This window comes from Panthera pardus, unplaced genomic scaffold (genome assembly GCF_024362965.1).
Source record: "Panthera pardus isolate Hobbes unplaced genomic scaffold, ASM2436296v1 HiC_scaffold_12, whole genome shotgun sequence".
Taxonomy (NCBI): Eukaryota; Metazoa; Chordata; class Mammalia; order Carnivora; family Felidae; genus Panthera; species Panthera pardus.
The window spans coordinates 84,354,956-84,369,041 of record NW_026526677.1 but is presented as its reverse complement, the minus strand read 5'-3'; the positions used below and the strand labels follow the sequence as shown (position 1 = coordinate 84,369,041).

General features: G+C 39.1%; 1 protein-coding gene across 1 annotated transcript; it reads right to left on the bottom strand.

Moving 5' to 3' along the window:
* Positions 1–519: 519 nt before the first annotated feature.
* On the bottom strand, positions 520–1,131 carry LOC109250410 (60S ribosomal protein L17-like). Its single transcript, XM_053900244.1, has one exon. It carries the CDS (start codon positions 1,091–1,093, stop codon positions 539–541), a length of 555 nt encoding a protein of 184 aa, XP_053756219.1. The 5' UTR covers positions 1,094–1,131; the 3' UTR covers positions 520–538.
* Between the last annotated feature and the right edge of the window lie 12,955 nt (positions 1,132–14,086).

Sequence of the window (14,086 nt, the reverse complement as noted above, 5' to 3'; positions counted from 1 at the left end):
CCTCTTTCTACAGATGTTCCACTATTTCGAATTCATTGGTGCTTTGCCAACTTGCTTTACTCATGAAATAAAGAATTTTCTGCATATATAAGCCCTTAGATATTTTCTTGAACAGTGTATTTAATATGATGCTACAACCAGAATTTACAATCAGGAAAGTGCTAAAGACTTGCTATATTCAACACCAGCATTTGTTGCACGATTGGTGGGAGAACAGACTAAAGAAATGCCATGGACTGAAATAGTTTACTAAAAGGTTATTGTATGATTGACTGTCCTAGTCACCTTGGTCAGCTCTAACAAATACCATAGGTTGAGTGGTTTAAAAACAAACATTTATTTCTCATAGTTCTGGAGGCTGGGAAATCCAAGATCAACTTGCTGCTGATTCAGTATCTGGTAAGGACCCAGTTCCTGTTTTGCAGATGGCTACCTTCTTGCTTTGACTTCAAATGGTGCAGACAGAGATCATCTCTCTCATGTCTCTTTTTTTTTTTTTTCTGTTTTTACTTTTATTTGCATGTATTTCATGCAGAATTTACTCCCAGGCCATAAGTTTTTGTTTCTTCAGTTTCTTCTGGGATATCTTTTTCTTCTGTGCAACCTCCTCTTCTGGTTTAGGAACAATCTGCTCTTTTTCAGTAAGGATCACCTCAATGTGGCAGGGAGAGCTCATGTATGGGTTAATCCGACCATGAGCCCTGTAAGTTCTACGCCGCATTTTGGGGGCTTTGTTCACCTGGATGTGCTCAATGACCAGAGAACCTACATCTAAACCCTTAAGTTCAGCATTACTCTCTGCATTTTTAAGCATGTGCAGTAAAAATTCGGCACTCTTTTTGGGCCACCGACCCTGTGTCCAGCCCCACTGTTTGGCCTGGGCACACCTACCAACTCCACCATTGTAGCGTCGGAATGGCACACATTGCTTCTGCAAAGTGACATCTTTCAGATACCTGGTGGCTTTTCGGATATGATTACCCTTGATGGCCTGGGCAGTTTCCCATGTGTTCTTAAAGTGAACACGAAGATTTGAACCTCTTGATTTGCATGATTTTGTCGGGTTTTCCGGGTCAAGTGAATAGCGAACCATTTTCAGAGATCACCTCAGGCCGCTTACGGGAAGAGCTCATGTCTCTTTTTATAAGGGTGCTGCTCTCATTCATCATGTCTCCAGCCTCATGACCTAATAACCTCCCAAAGGCTCCACTTACAAAAGACTTGATCACAAACTGTATGGTAGACATACCATTACACTGGGGATTAGGGCTTTAACATATGAGTTTTAGGGTGAAGCAAACATTCAGTCCAGAGCGAATGACAAAACAGACTTTTTACTTTGGATATATTTCTATCGTTCTATACATCACAACGTAATGTAGTGTTTCAACCTGCCAGACTCAGGAGATCCATCTATGTTTTATCCATGTGTCCTTCCCATTGTCCTGAAAAGTTCATGCATATAGGAGGCAACCAAAAATATATTAGAACAACAGAAATACATTTAATTACTAGGGAAAAAAAAATCCCAAGGATGTTAAGAGACTTACCTAAAATCATCCAATTAGGTGAGAAATTAGTATTAGAAATTAGGACTTCTCAATAAAATACTAGCACATCAAATCCAAGAGTACATTAAAAGAATAATTCACCAGAATCAAGTGGGATTTATTCCTGGGATGCAAGGTGGTTTAATATTGACAAATCAATCAACATGATACACCACACATTAATAAAAGAAAGAATAAGAACCATATGATCCTCTCAATAGATGCAGAAAAAGCATTTGACAAAGTACAACATCCATTCTGATAAAAACCTTCAACAAAGTAGGGATAGAGGAAACATACCTCAACATGATAATGGCTATATATAAAAGGCTCACAGCTAATATCATCCTCAATGATGATAAAAACTGAGCTTTTCCCTTACAGTCAAGAACAAGACAGGGATGTCCACTCTCACCACTGTTATTTAACACAGTACTAGAAGTCCTAGCCTCAGCAATTAGACAACAAAAAGAAATAAAAGGCATCCAGATGAATCCAACATGAGAAGTAGGGGGACCCAAAGTTCCCTCGTCCCTCAAACACAGCAGTATTGAGGCCAGAAGTCTTGGAATTCTGAAAGTCTGAGCTGCAGAGTGACAGAGATGTCTTCAGGGGACCACGAGGAAAACCTGGTAGGTCATAGGTGCATGATTGTGAACTGGGAGAGATAAAATGGGTGACATAGGCATGGAGGGGAAGGATCCCCTTCTGCAGAGAGACAAAAGAGAAAGAAGCTGTGAAAGTGTAGGATTGTATTTGGACAAGAGAATAATCACAGGCCCGAGATCGGAAAAAAACAGAGGAAAATCCAATTTCTAACTGCAGGGTTTTCTCCAGACTGGAGACAGCTGCCCTGTTTGTGCACCTGGTGAGGTGGGGAGCCAGCCCTGGACTCAGTAACTAGTTCAGAGGCTAGTCCTCAGTAGGAGAAAGCAATCCCCTTCCTTCAGTACTGTGGGAAAAAGGTATATAGCCATTCAAGGGACAAAGGACCCTGCCTGTGCCAACCAGCTAGAGACCCTTTATGGGCAGGGTGGAGCAGCACTTCCCCAGAACCGGGGTGCACAGTAGTGGGATCCTCTAAGACTTTGAGGCTTCAATCCAAGTGAGCACCAGGGAGGCTCCAGAGTTGGCGGAGCAGGACAAACTGCCTTGTTCATGCCTCTGGGGCACTGTGAAGAGGCCCTTCATCGGTGGGGCAGAGTAGCACTTCCCCAGAACTGGGGCATACAGAGCGGGATCCTTTAAGACATTGGGGTTTAAATTCCAGACAGGCCCCAGGGAGATGTGGGAGACTTTGGAGAAAAAAAAACCCAAACAAAAATGGCCCTTTCACACCCTCACAACAATGTGAGAATGTACTGAACAGAGTGATTTGGGACACCCGGTCCAAGGAGGAGAGACTGGGGTGTTGCCATTTTTCTCCCCATCACCAACAAGGTGGGGCTTCAGGGAGTGGACAGCAGGCCCACAATGGAGGTTGGGATTGGTCTACACCAAACCAGGCCCCTCAGCACCTGGTAACTGTGAATCTACCAGAGAGAGATTGATGCTGACCAACCAGACAGCCCCTCCTGCAGACCAGCTCTGCCACCAGTTCCAAGGCACCCAGCAGTTTTTCACTTTCCGATTTAATTCTTGGACAAATATATACATTTCTTACTTCCTTTTCTCGTTCTTTTTCTTCCCTTCTCTAGTCTGGTTATTCTGGTTGTTGGTTTGTTTAAGCAGACATATTTAATCTATTCTCTTTTCTATATCTCCTCCTTTATTTTCCTCTCTCTCTGGATTAAGCCAATAGTTTCCCTGCCTGATAAATTTTCTTTTTTTCCCCACCCATGTCATTTCTCTCTTTGTATGGGATAAGGCTCTTCCACCACCACCACCACCCCTTAAATTTTTTTTTTTCCAGGGTTACTTCAATGAGCAAATCAAAGCACACCTGTTGGAGGGTCCAAAACATCACTACGGGTAGGGAGATAAAGCAACCAGAGTCACAACAACAGAGAACACATAACACACTCCAAAAAAACACCTGAAGAGCCAGGCCCTGGTCAGTGTATGACCTCTCTTTAATATACTAGTGCTCACAGGTGAAGGACACATAATAAGCTTTTAAAACACATAAGGGACAAAAAAAAAAAAAAAAAAACCCAAAAAAACAAAAAAACAAAAAAACAGCCAAAATGATGGAACAGAAGAATTCTCCTCAAAAGAAATTCTAGGAAGAAGTGACAGCTAAAGAATTGCTCAAAACAGATACAAACAATATATATAATAAAGAATTTTGAATAATAGGCATAAGATTAATCACTGTGCTTGAAAAAGGCATAGAAGACAGCAGACAATCTATTGTTGCAGAGATCAAGGAACTAAAAAATGGTAATGACAAATTAAGAAATGCTTTAAATGGGGTGCAAAATAAACTAGATGCAGTGACAATGAGGATTCAAGAGGCAGAGGGGAGAATAAGTAAAATAGAAGATAAAATTATGGAAAGAGATGAAGCTGAGAAAAAGAGAAATAAAAAAAATCTAGACCACTGAGGGCAGAATTAGAGAACTAAGTGATTCAATGAAACATAGTAATATCTATCTCATAGGAGTTCCAGAAGAAGAAGAGAGAGAAAGGGGCAGAAGTTTACTTGACAAATCATAGATCTGGGGAAGGAAATAGACATTGAAATCCAGGAGGCACAGAGAACTCCCTTCAGATGTAAAAGGAATCGACCTTCTCCATGACATATCATAGTAAAACTGGAAAAATGCAAAGATACAGAGAGAATTCTGAAAGGAGCTAGGGACAAACAGGCCTCAACCTACAAGGGTAGACACATGAGGGTAGTAGCAGACCTATCCACTGAAACTTGGCAGGCCAGAAGGGAGTGGCAGGAAATACTCAATGTACTGAACAGGAAAAATATGCAGCCAATAATTTTTTATCCAGAAGGCCTGTCATTCAGAATACTAGGAGAGAGAAAGCTTTTCCCAAACAAAAACTGAAGGAATTCATCACCACTAAACCAGCCCTACAAGAAATCCTAAGGGGGGACTCTGTGAGTGGAATGTTGCAAAGACTACTAATGTTGCAGAGACATCACCACAAACATGAAACCTACAGATAACACAATGACACTAAATCCATATCTTTCAGTAATAATGCTGAATGTAAATAGACTAAATGGTCCAAAGACACAGTGTAACAGGATTCTAGCACACAGAGTTATGACACCAAAGCTTTTCTTTCTAGGGAGCCACTTCATTTTTGCTGGCACCATTCAGTTGGGTTTGTACCCAAAGAACTGAGCCCCAAACAGCACGTAGCATAGTTTTTTTAAATATATACTTTGTACTTCCTGTCTCCCATATATGGTAACAGACAAACATGTAGTCTGATAAAGTGGTCTCATGTTACAAGGTCATGAGAGACGTTGTCACGTATGCATATAGTCAGGTTGCTTTGAGGGTTTTTTTTCTTTCCTTAGGGAGGGGACCCTACCACAATGGGGTATCAGAATGGATAAAAAAAAAAAAAACAAGATCCATCTATATGCTGTCTACAAGAGACCCATTTTAGACCTGAGGACACCTTCAGATTGAAAGTGAAGGGATAGAGAACCATCTATCATGCAAATGGAAGTCAAAAGAAAGCTGGAATAGCCATACTTATATCAGACAAGCTATATTTTAAATTATAATTATGGGGTCTGTCCATCAAGAAGAGCTAACAATTATAAATGTTTATGCCCCCAATTTAAACACCCAAGCTATATTTTAAACTATAATTATGGGGTCTGTCCATCAAGAAGAGCTAACAATTATAAATGTTTATGCCCCCAGTTTAAACACCCAAATATATAAAACAATCACAAACATAAGCAATCTTATTGGTAAGAATGTGGTGGTAATTGCAGGGGACTTTAATACTCCACTTACAACAATGGACAGATCATCTAGACAGAAAATCAGTAAAGAAATACTGATCCTGAATATACTGACCCTGAATATACCTGAAATACTGGTCCTGAATGATACACTGGACCAGATGGACTTGACAGATATATTTAGAATTCTACATCCCAAAGCAGCAGAATATAATTTCTTCTCAAATGCACATGGAACATTCTCCAAGATAGATCACATACTGGGTCATAAAACAGCTGTCAATAACTATAAAATAATTGAGATAATACCATCCACACTTTCAGATCAAAATGCTATGAAACTTGAAATCAACCACAGGAAAAAGTCTGGAAAACCTCCAAATGCATGGAGGTTAAAGAACATCTGACTAAAGAACGAATGGATCAACCAGGCAATTAGAGAAGAAATTTAAAAATATATGGAAATAAATGAAAATGAAAACACAACAATCCAAAATCTTTGGGATGCAGCAAAGGCAGTCCTAAGAGGAAAATACATTGCAATCCAGGCTTATATCAAGAAATAAGAAAAATTCCAAATACAAAATCTAAAAGCATACCTAAAAGAACTGGAAGCGTAACAACAAAGATACCCCAAACCCAGCAGAAAAAGAGAAGTAATAAAGATCATAGCAGAAATAAACAATATAGAACCCCCCCCCCCAAAAAAAAACCCAAAAGCCCTACAGTACAACAGATCGATGAATCTAGAAGTTGGTTTTTTTGAAAAAATAAACAAAATTGATAAACCTCTAGCTAGGCTTCTCAAAAAGAAAAGAGAGAGAACCCAAATAGATAAAAACACGAATGAAAATGGATTTATTACAACCAACCCCTCAGAAATACAAGATTATCAGGGAATAATATGAAAAATTATATGCCAACAAACTGGACAATGTGGAAGAAATGGACAAATTCCTAAACACCCACATACTACTGAAACTCAAACAAGAAGAAATAGAAAATTTTAACAGAACACATAACTAGTGAAGAAATTGAATCAGTTATCAAAAATCTCCCAACAAATGAGAGTCCAGGACCAGATGGTTTCCCTGGGGAATACTTCCAGACATTTAAAACAGAGACAATACCTATCCTTCTCAGGCTGTTCCAAAAAAATAGAAATGGAAGGAAAACTTGCAGATTCATTCTATGAAGCCAGCATTACCTTGATTCCCAAATCAGACAGAGACCCATCAAAAAAAGAGAACTACAGGCCAATATTCCTGATGAATATGGATGCAAAAATTCTCAACTAGATACTAGCAAATCAAATTCAAAAGCATATAAAAAGAATTATTCACTATGATCAAATGGGATTCATTCCTTGACTGCAGGACTGGTTCAATATTTGCAAATCAGTCAATGTGATACTACACATTAATAAAAGAAAAAATAAGAACCATACGATCATGTCAATCGATGCAGAAAAAGTGTTTGACAAAATAGAACACACTTTCTTAATAAAAACCCTCAAGAAAGTCGGGATGGAAGGAACATACCTAAACATCGTAAAAGCCATATATGAAAAGCCCACAGCAAATATCATCCTCAATGTGGAAAAACTGAGAGCATTCCCCCTGAGATCAGGAACACGACAGAGATGTCCACTCTCACCTCTGTTGTTTAACTTAGTGTTGGAAGTTCTAGAATCAGCAATCAGACAACAAAATGAAATAAAAGGCATCAAAAGTGGCAAAGAAGAAGTCAAACTTTCACTTTTCACAGACAACATGATACTCTACGCGGAAAACCTGTAAGACTACCAAAAGTCTGCTGGATCTGATACATGAATTCAGCAAAGTCACAGGATAGAAAATCATGCACAGAAATCAGTTGAATTTCTACACACCAATAATGAATTAACATAAAGAGGAAGCAAGAGATTGATCCCATTTAAAATTGCATCAAGAAACATAAAATACTTAGGAATAAACCTAACCAAAGATGTAAAAGATCTGTATGTTGAAAACTATAGAAAGCTTATGAAGGATATTGAAGAAGACATAAAGAAATGGAAAAACATTCCATGCTCATGGATTGGAAGAATAAATATTGTCAAAATGCCAATACTACCCAAAGGTATCTACACATTCAATGCAATCCCAATCAAAATTGCACCAGCATTCTTCTCAAAGCTAGAACAAGCAATCCTAAAATTCGTATGGAACCACAAAAGGCCCCGAATAGCCAAAGTAATTTTGAAGAAGACCAAAGCAGGAGGCATCACAATCCCAGACTTCAGCCTCTACTACAAAGCTATAATCATCAAGACAGCATGGTATTGGCACAAAAACAGACACATAGACCAATGGAATAGAATTGAAACCCCAGAACTAGACCCACAAATGTATGGCCAACTAATCTTTGACAAAGCAGGAAAGAATATGCACTGGAAAAAAGACAGTCCCTTTAACAAATCGTGCTGGGAGAACTGGACAGCAACATGCAGAAGAATGAAACTAGACCACTTTCTTACACCATTCATAAAAGCAAACTCAAACAGATAAAGGACCTGAATGTGAGACAGGAAACCATCAAAACTGTAGAGGAGAAAGCAGGAAAACCTCTCTGACCTCAGCTGCAGCAATTTCTTACTTGACACATCCCCAGAGGCAAGGGAATTAAAAGCAAAAATGAACTATTGGGACCTCATGAAGATAAAAAGCTTCTGCATTGCAAAGGAAACAATCAACAAAACTAAAAGGCAACCAACGGAATGGGAAAAGATATTCGCAAATGACATATCAGACAAAGGGCTAGTATCCAAAATCTATAAAGAACTCACCAAACTCCACAGCTGATAAACAAATAATCCAGTGAAGAAATGGGCAGAAACATGAATAGACACTTCTCTAAAGAAGACATCCAGATGGCCAACAGACACATGAAAAGATGCTCAACATCACTCCTCATCAGGGAAATACAAATCAAAACCACACTCAGATACCACCCCACGATAGTCATAGTGGCTAAAATGAACAAATCAGGAGACTATAGATGTTGGCGAGGATGTGGAGAAACGGGAACCCTCTTGCACTGTTGGTGGGAATGCAAACTGGTGCAGCCACTCTGGAAAACAATGTGGAGGTTCCTCAAAAAATTAAAAACTAGATCTACCCTATGACCCAGCAATAGCACTGCTAGGAATTTTCCCACGGGATATAGGAGTGCTGATGCATAGGGGCACTTGTACCCCAATGTTTATACCAACACTTTCAACAATAGCCAAATTATGGAAAGAGCCTAAATGTCCACGAACTGATGAATGGATAAAGAAGATGTGGTTTTTATATACAATGGAATACTACTTGGCAATGAGGAAGAATGAAATCCTGCCATTTGCAGCGATGTGGATGGAATTGGAGGGTAGTATGCTAAGTGAAATAAGTGCGTCAGAGAAAGACAGATATCATATGTTTTCACTCATATGTGGATCTTGATAAACTTAACAGAAGACCATGTGGGAGAGGAGGGGGAAAAGTTACAAGCAGAGAGGGAGAGAGGCAAACCATAAGAGGCTCTTAAATACAGAAAACAAACTGAGACTTTATAGTGGGTGGGGTAGAGGGGAAAGTGGGTGATGTGCATGGAGGAGGGCACTTGTTGGGATGAGCACTGGGTGTTGTATGGAAGCCAATTTGACAATAAATTATATTAAAAAAAAAACATTGGCCTTAAATGACACATTAGACCTGATGGACTTAAGACATTTACAGAACATTCCATTGAAAAATAATATAATACACATTCTTCTCAAGTGCACATGAAATTCCTCCAGAATAGATCACATGTTAAGCCATAAAACAAGTCTTAATAAATTTCAGAAGATTGAAATAATATCTAGCACATTTCTCACCACAGTGCTATGATACTAGAAATAAATTATAAAAGGGAAATGGAAAAATCGCAAATATGTGGAGATTAGACAACATGGTAATGAACAACCAATGGGTCAAGTAAGAAATCAAAAAAGAAATTTAAAAAAATCCTTCAGAGAGATTAAAATGGAAATACAACATCATAACTTATGGAACACAGCAAAAGGATTCCCCAGAGGGAAAATTCATAGTATTAAATGCCTACATCAAGACACAATAAAGATTTCTAATAAGCAACCTAACTTATACCTCAAGGAACTATAAAAAAGAACAAATAAAGCCCCAAATTAGTAGAAGGAGAGAAATATCAAATATCAGAACAAATTAATGATAATGATAATAATAATAGAGATAAAAATAGAAAAGATGAATGAAACTAAAAACTGGTTCTTTGAAAAGATCAACAAAATTGAGAAATATTTAGTCAAGAAAAATAAGATTGGTCAAGAAAAATAAGAGACAGGGCAAAAATAAAATCAGAAATAAAGGAGAAATTATAATTGATAACATAGAAATGCAAAGGATCATAAGAGACTACTACGAACAACTATATGCCCCAAAATTGGACAATCTAAAAAAAAAAATAGATAAATCCCTAGAAACACACAAATATTCCAAGTCTGAATAATGAAGAAATAGAAAATATGAATAGATCGATTACTAGTAATAATATTAAATCAATAATCAAAAAACTTACAACAAACAAAAGTCCAGGAAAGATAACTTTACTGGTGAATTCTACCAAATAGTCAAAGACTTCATAGCTATTCTCAAACTATTTCAAGTCCATCTGATCCAATGTATCATTCAGGGCCCTTGTTTCTTTATTGACCGTGTGTCTAGATGATCTATCCATTTCTGTAAGTGGAGTGTTAAAGTCCCTTGCAATTACCACATTCTTATCAATAAGGTTGCTTATGTTTATGAGTAATTGTTTTATATATTTGGGGGCTCCGGTATTCGGCGCATAGACATTTATAATTGTTAGCTCTTCCTGATGGATAGACCCTGTAATTATTATATAATGCCCTTCTTCATCTCTTGTTACAGCCTTTAATTTAAAGTCTAGTTTGTCTCATATAAGTATGGCTACTCCAGCTTTCTTTTGACTTCCAGTAGCATGATAAATAGTTCTCCATCCCCTCACTCTCAATCTAAAGGTGTCCTCAGGTCTAAAATGAGTCTCTTGTAGACAGCAAATAGATGGGTCTTGTTTTTTTATCCATTCTGATACCCTATGTCTTTTGGTTGGCGCATTTAATCCATTTACATTCAGTGTTATTATAGAAAGATACGGGTTTAGAGTCATTGTGATGTCTGTATGATTTATGCTTGTAGTGATGTCTCTGGTACTTTGTCTCACAGGATCCCCCTTAGGATCTCTTGTAGGGCTGGTTTAGTGGTGACAAATTCCTTCAGTTTTGTTTGTTTGGGAAGACCTTTATCTCTCCTTCTACTCTAAATGACAGTCTTGCTGGATAAAGGATTCTCGGCTGCATATTTTTTCTGTTTAGCACACTGAAGATATCGTGCCAATCCTTTCTGGCCTGCCAAGTTTCAAAAGAGAGATCAGTCACGGGTCTTATAGGTCTCCTTTTATATGTGAGGGCACGTTTATCCCTTGCTGCTTTCAGAATTTTCTCTTTATCCTTGTATTTTGCCAGTTTCACTATGATATGTCGTGCAGAAGATCGATTCAAGTTACGTCTGAAGGGAGTTCTCTGTGCCTCTTGGATTTCAGTGCCTTTTTCCTTCCCCAGTTCAGGGAAGTTCTCAGCTATTATTTCTTCAAGAACCCCTTCAGCACCTTTCCCTCTCTCTTCCTCCTCTGGGATACCAATTATGTGTATATTATTTCTTTTTAGTGTATCACTTAGTTCTCTAATTTTTCCCTCATACTCCTGGATTTTTTTTTATCTCTCTTTCTCTCAGCTTCCTCTTTGTCCATAACTTTATCTTCTAGTTCACCTATTCTCTCCTCTGCCTCTTCAATCCGAGCCGTCGTGGTTTCCATTTTGTTTTACATTTCGTTTAAAGGGTTTTTCAGCTCCTCGTGACTGTTCCTTAGTCCCTTGATCTCTATAACAAGAGATTCTCTGCTGTCCTCTATACTGTTTTCAAGCCCAGAGATTAATTTTATGACTTTTATTCTAAATTCACTTTCTGTTATATTATTTAAATCCTTTTTGATCAGTTCATTGGCTGTTGTTATTTCCTGGAGATTCTTGTGAGGGGAATTCTTCCATTTGGTCATTTTGGATAGTCCCTGGAGTGGTGAGGACCTGCAGGGCACTTCCCCTGTGCTGTGGTGTATAACTGGAGTTGGTGGGCGGGGCCACAGTCAGACCTGATGTCTGCCCCCAGCCCACTGCTGGGGCCACAGTCAGACTGGTGTGTGCCTTCTCTTCCCCTCTCCTAGGGGCGGATTCACTCTGGGGTGGCGTGGCCCGTCTGGGCTACTTGCACACTGCCAGGCTTGTGGTGCTGGGGATCTGGCGTCTTAGCTGGGGTGGGTAGGCAAGGTGCACAGGGGCAGGAGGGGCAGGCTTAGCTCGCTTCTCCTTAGGTGATCCACTTCAGGAGGGGCCCTGTGGCAGCGGGAGGAAGTCAGATCCGCTGCCAGAGGTTTGGCTCCACAGAAGCACAGAGTTGGGTGTTTGCGAGGAGCGAGCAAGTTCCCTGGCAGGAACTGGCTCCCTTTGGGATTTTGGCTGGGGGATGGGCGAGGGAGATGGTGCTGGCGAGCGCCTTTGTTCCTCGCCAAGCTGAGCTCTGTCATCCAGGGGCTCAGCAGCTCTCCCTCCCTTTGTCCTCCAGCCTTCCCGCTTTCTGAGCAGAGCTGTTAACTTATGATCTCCCAGACGCTAAGTCACGCTTGCTGTCGGAACACACTCCGTCCAGCCCCTCCACTTTTGCTAGCCAGACTCGGGGGCTCTGCTTGGCCAGCAGGCTGCCCCTCCACCCCGGCTCCCTCCCACCAGTCCATGGAGCGCGCACCGCCTTGCCGCCCTTCCTACCCTCTTCCCTGGGCCTCTCGTCTGCACTTGGCTCCAGAGACTCCGTTCTGCTAATCCTCTGGCGGTTTTCCGGGTTCTTTAGGCAGGTGTAGGTGGAATCTAAGTGATCAGCAGGACGCGCGGTGAGCCCAGCGTCCTCCTACGCCGCCATCTTCCAACCTCTGTCTTCTCAAACTATTTCAAAAACAATTTAAGAGGGAATACATCCAGCCTCATTTTATGAGGCCAGGATTGCCTGATGAAAACCAAACAAAATCATCAACAGACAAAAAAAATTACAGACCAATATCTCTGATGAAATATATGCAAAAATCTTGAAGATATTAACAAATTTAATTCAATGATCCATTAAAAGGGTCCTATTACCATTATCAAGTAGGGTTCAATCTAGAGATGCAAGGATGATTCAATATCTTCAAATCAATCAACATGATACACTACATCAACAAAATGAAGGATAAAAATCACATGATAATCTCAATAGATGCAGAAAAAGCATCTGGAAAATTGAACACTTGTTTATGATAAAAATTCTGAACAAAGTAGGTGTAGAGGGAACATACCTCAACACAATAAAGGCCATATACACCAAACACACAGCTAACATCATACTCAACATTGAAAAATTAAAAGCTTTCTTCAAAGATCAGGAATAAGAGAAAAATGCCCACTCTTCCCACTATTATTAAACATATTATTGGACATTCTAGCCACAGCAACAAGGCAAGAAAAATAAGTAAAAGTCATCTAAATTGGAAAGGAAGACATATTTTCAGACATGATACTATATATGTTGGAAACCCTAAAAACTCCACAAAAAAACTGTTAGAACTAATACATGAAATAAGTAAAGTTGCAGGGCACAAAATTAACATACAGAAATCTGTTGCATTTCTATACACTAATAACAAATTATCAAAAAGAGAGACTAAGAAAACAATTTCATCTAAAAGAATAAAGTACCCAGGAATGTATTTAACTGAAGCAGTGAAAAACCTGTACACTGAAAACTATAAGACATTGATAAAAGGAAGCTGAGGAAGACACAAATAAATAGAAAAATATGCCATCCTATGGTATGGATTGGAAGAATTAGTATTGGTAAAGTGTCTATACTACACAAAGCAATCTACAAATTCAATGCAATCTGTAGCATTTGTAGATCTGTGGCATTTTTCACAGAAATAAGAACAATCTTAAAACTTGTGTGGAACCACAAAAGGCTCTGAATAGCCAATGCAATCTTTGGAAAAAGCTGGAGGTATCATGCACCATGATTTTAATCCATACTATGGTAATCAAAACAATGTGGTATTGGCACAAAAACAGATACACTTATCAGTGGAACAGAAAGAGAACTCAGAAATAAACCCATCCAGGGGCACTTGGCTGCCTCAGCTGGAAAAGTATACAACTTTTGATGTTGGGGTTGTGAGTTCGAGCCCTATGTTGGGTATAGAGATTACTTAAATAAATAAGTAAACTTAAAAAAAAAACATGCATATGTGATCAATTAATCTAACCAAAGGCAGCAAGAATATACAATGGGAAAAACATAGTCTCTTCAATAAATGGTGTTGGTTAAATTGGACAGGTACATGCAAAAGAATGAAGCTGAACCACTCTCTTATACCATCTAAAAAAAAACTGACTCAAAATGGGTTAAAGACTAGAATGTATGATCTGAAATCATAAATTCCTAGATTAAAATATAAG

Bases quoted from the DNA above. Each gene is read 5' to 3' on its own strand.
- LOC109250410 (XM_053900244.1), bottom strand. From the start codon at position 1,093: ATGGTTCGCTATTCACTTGACCCGGAAAACCCGACAAAATCATGCAAA.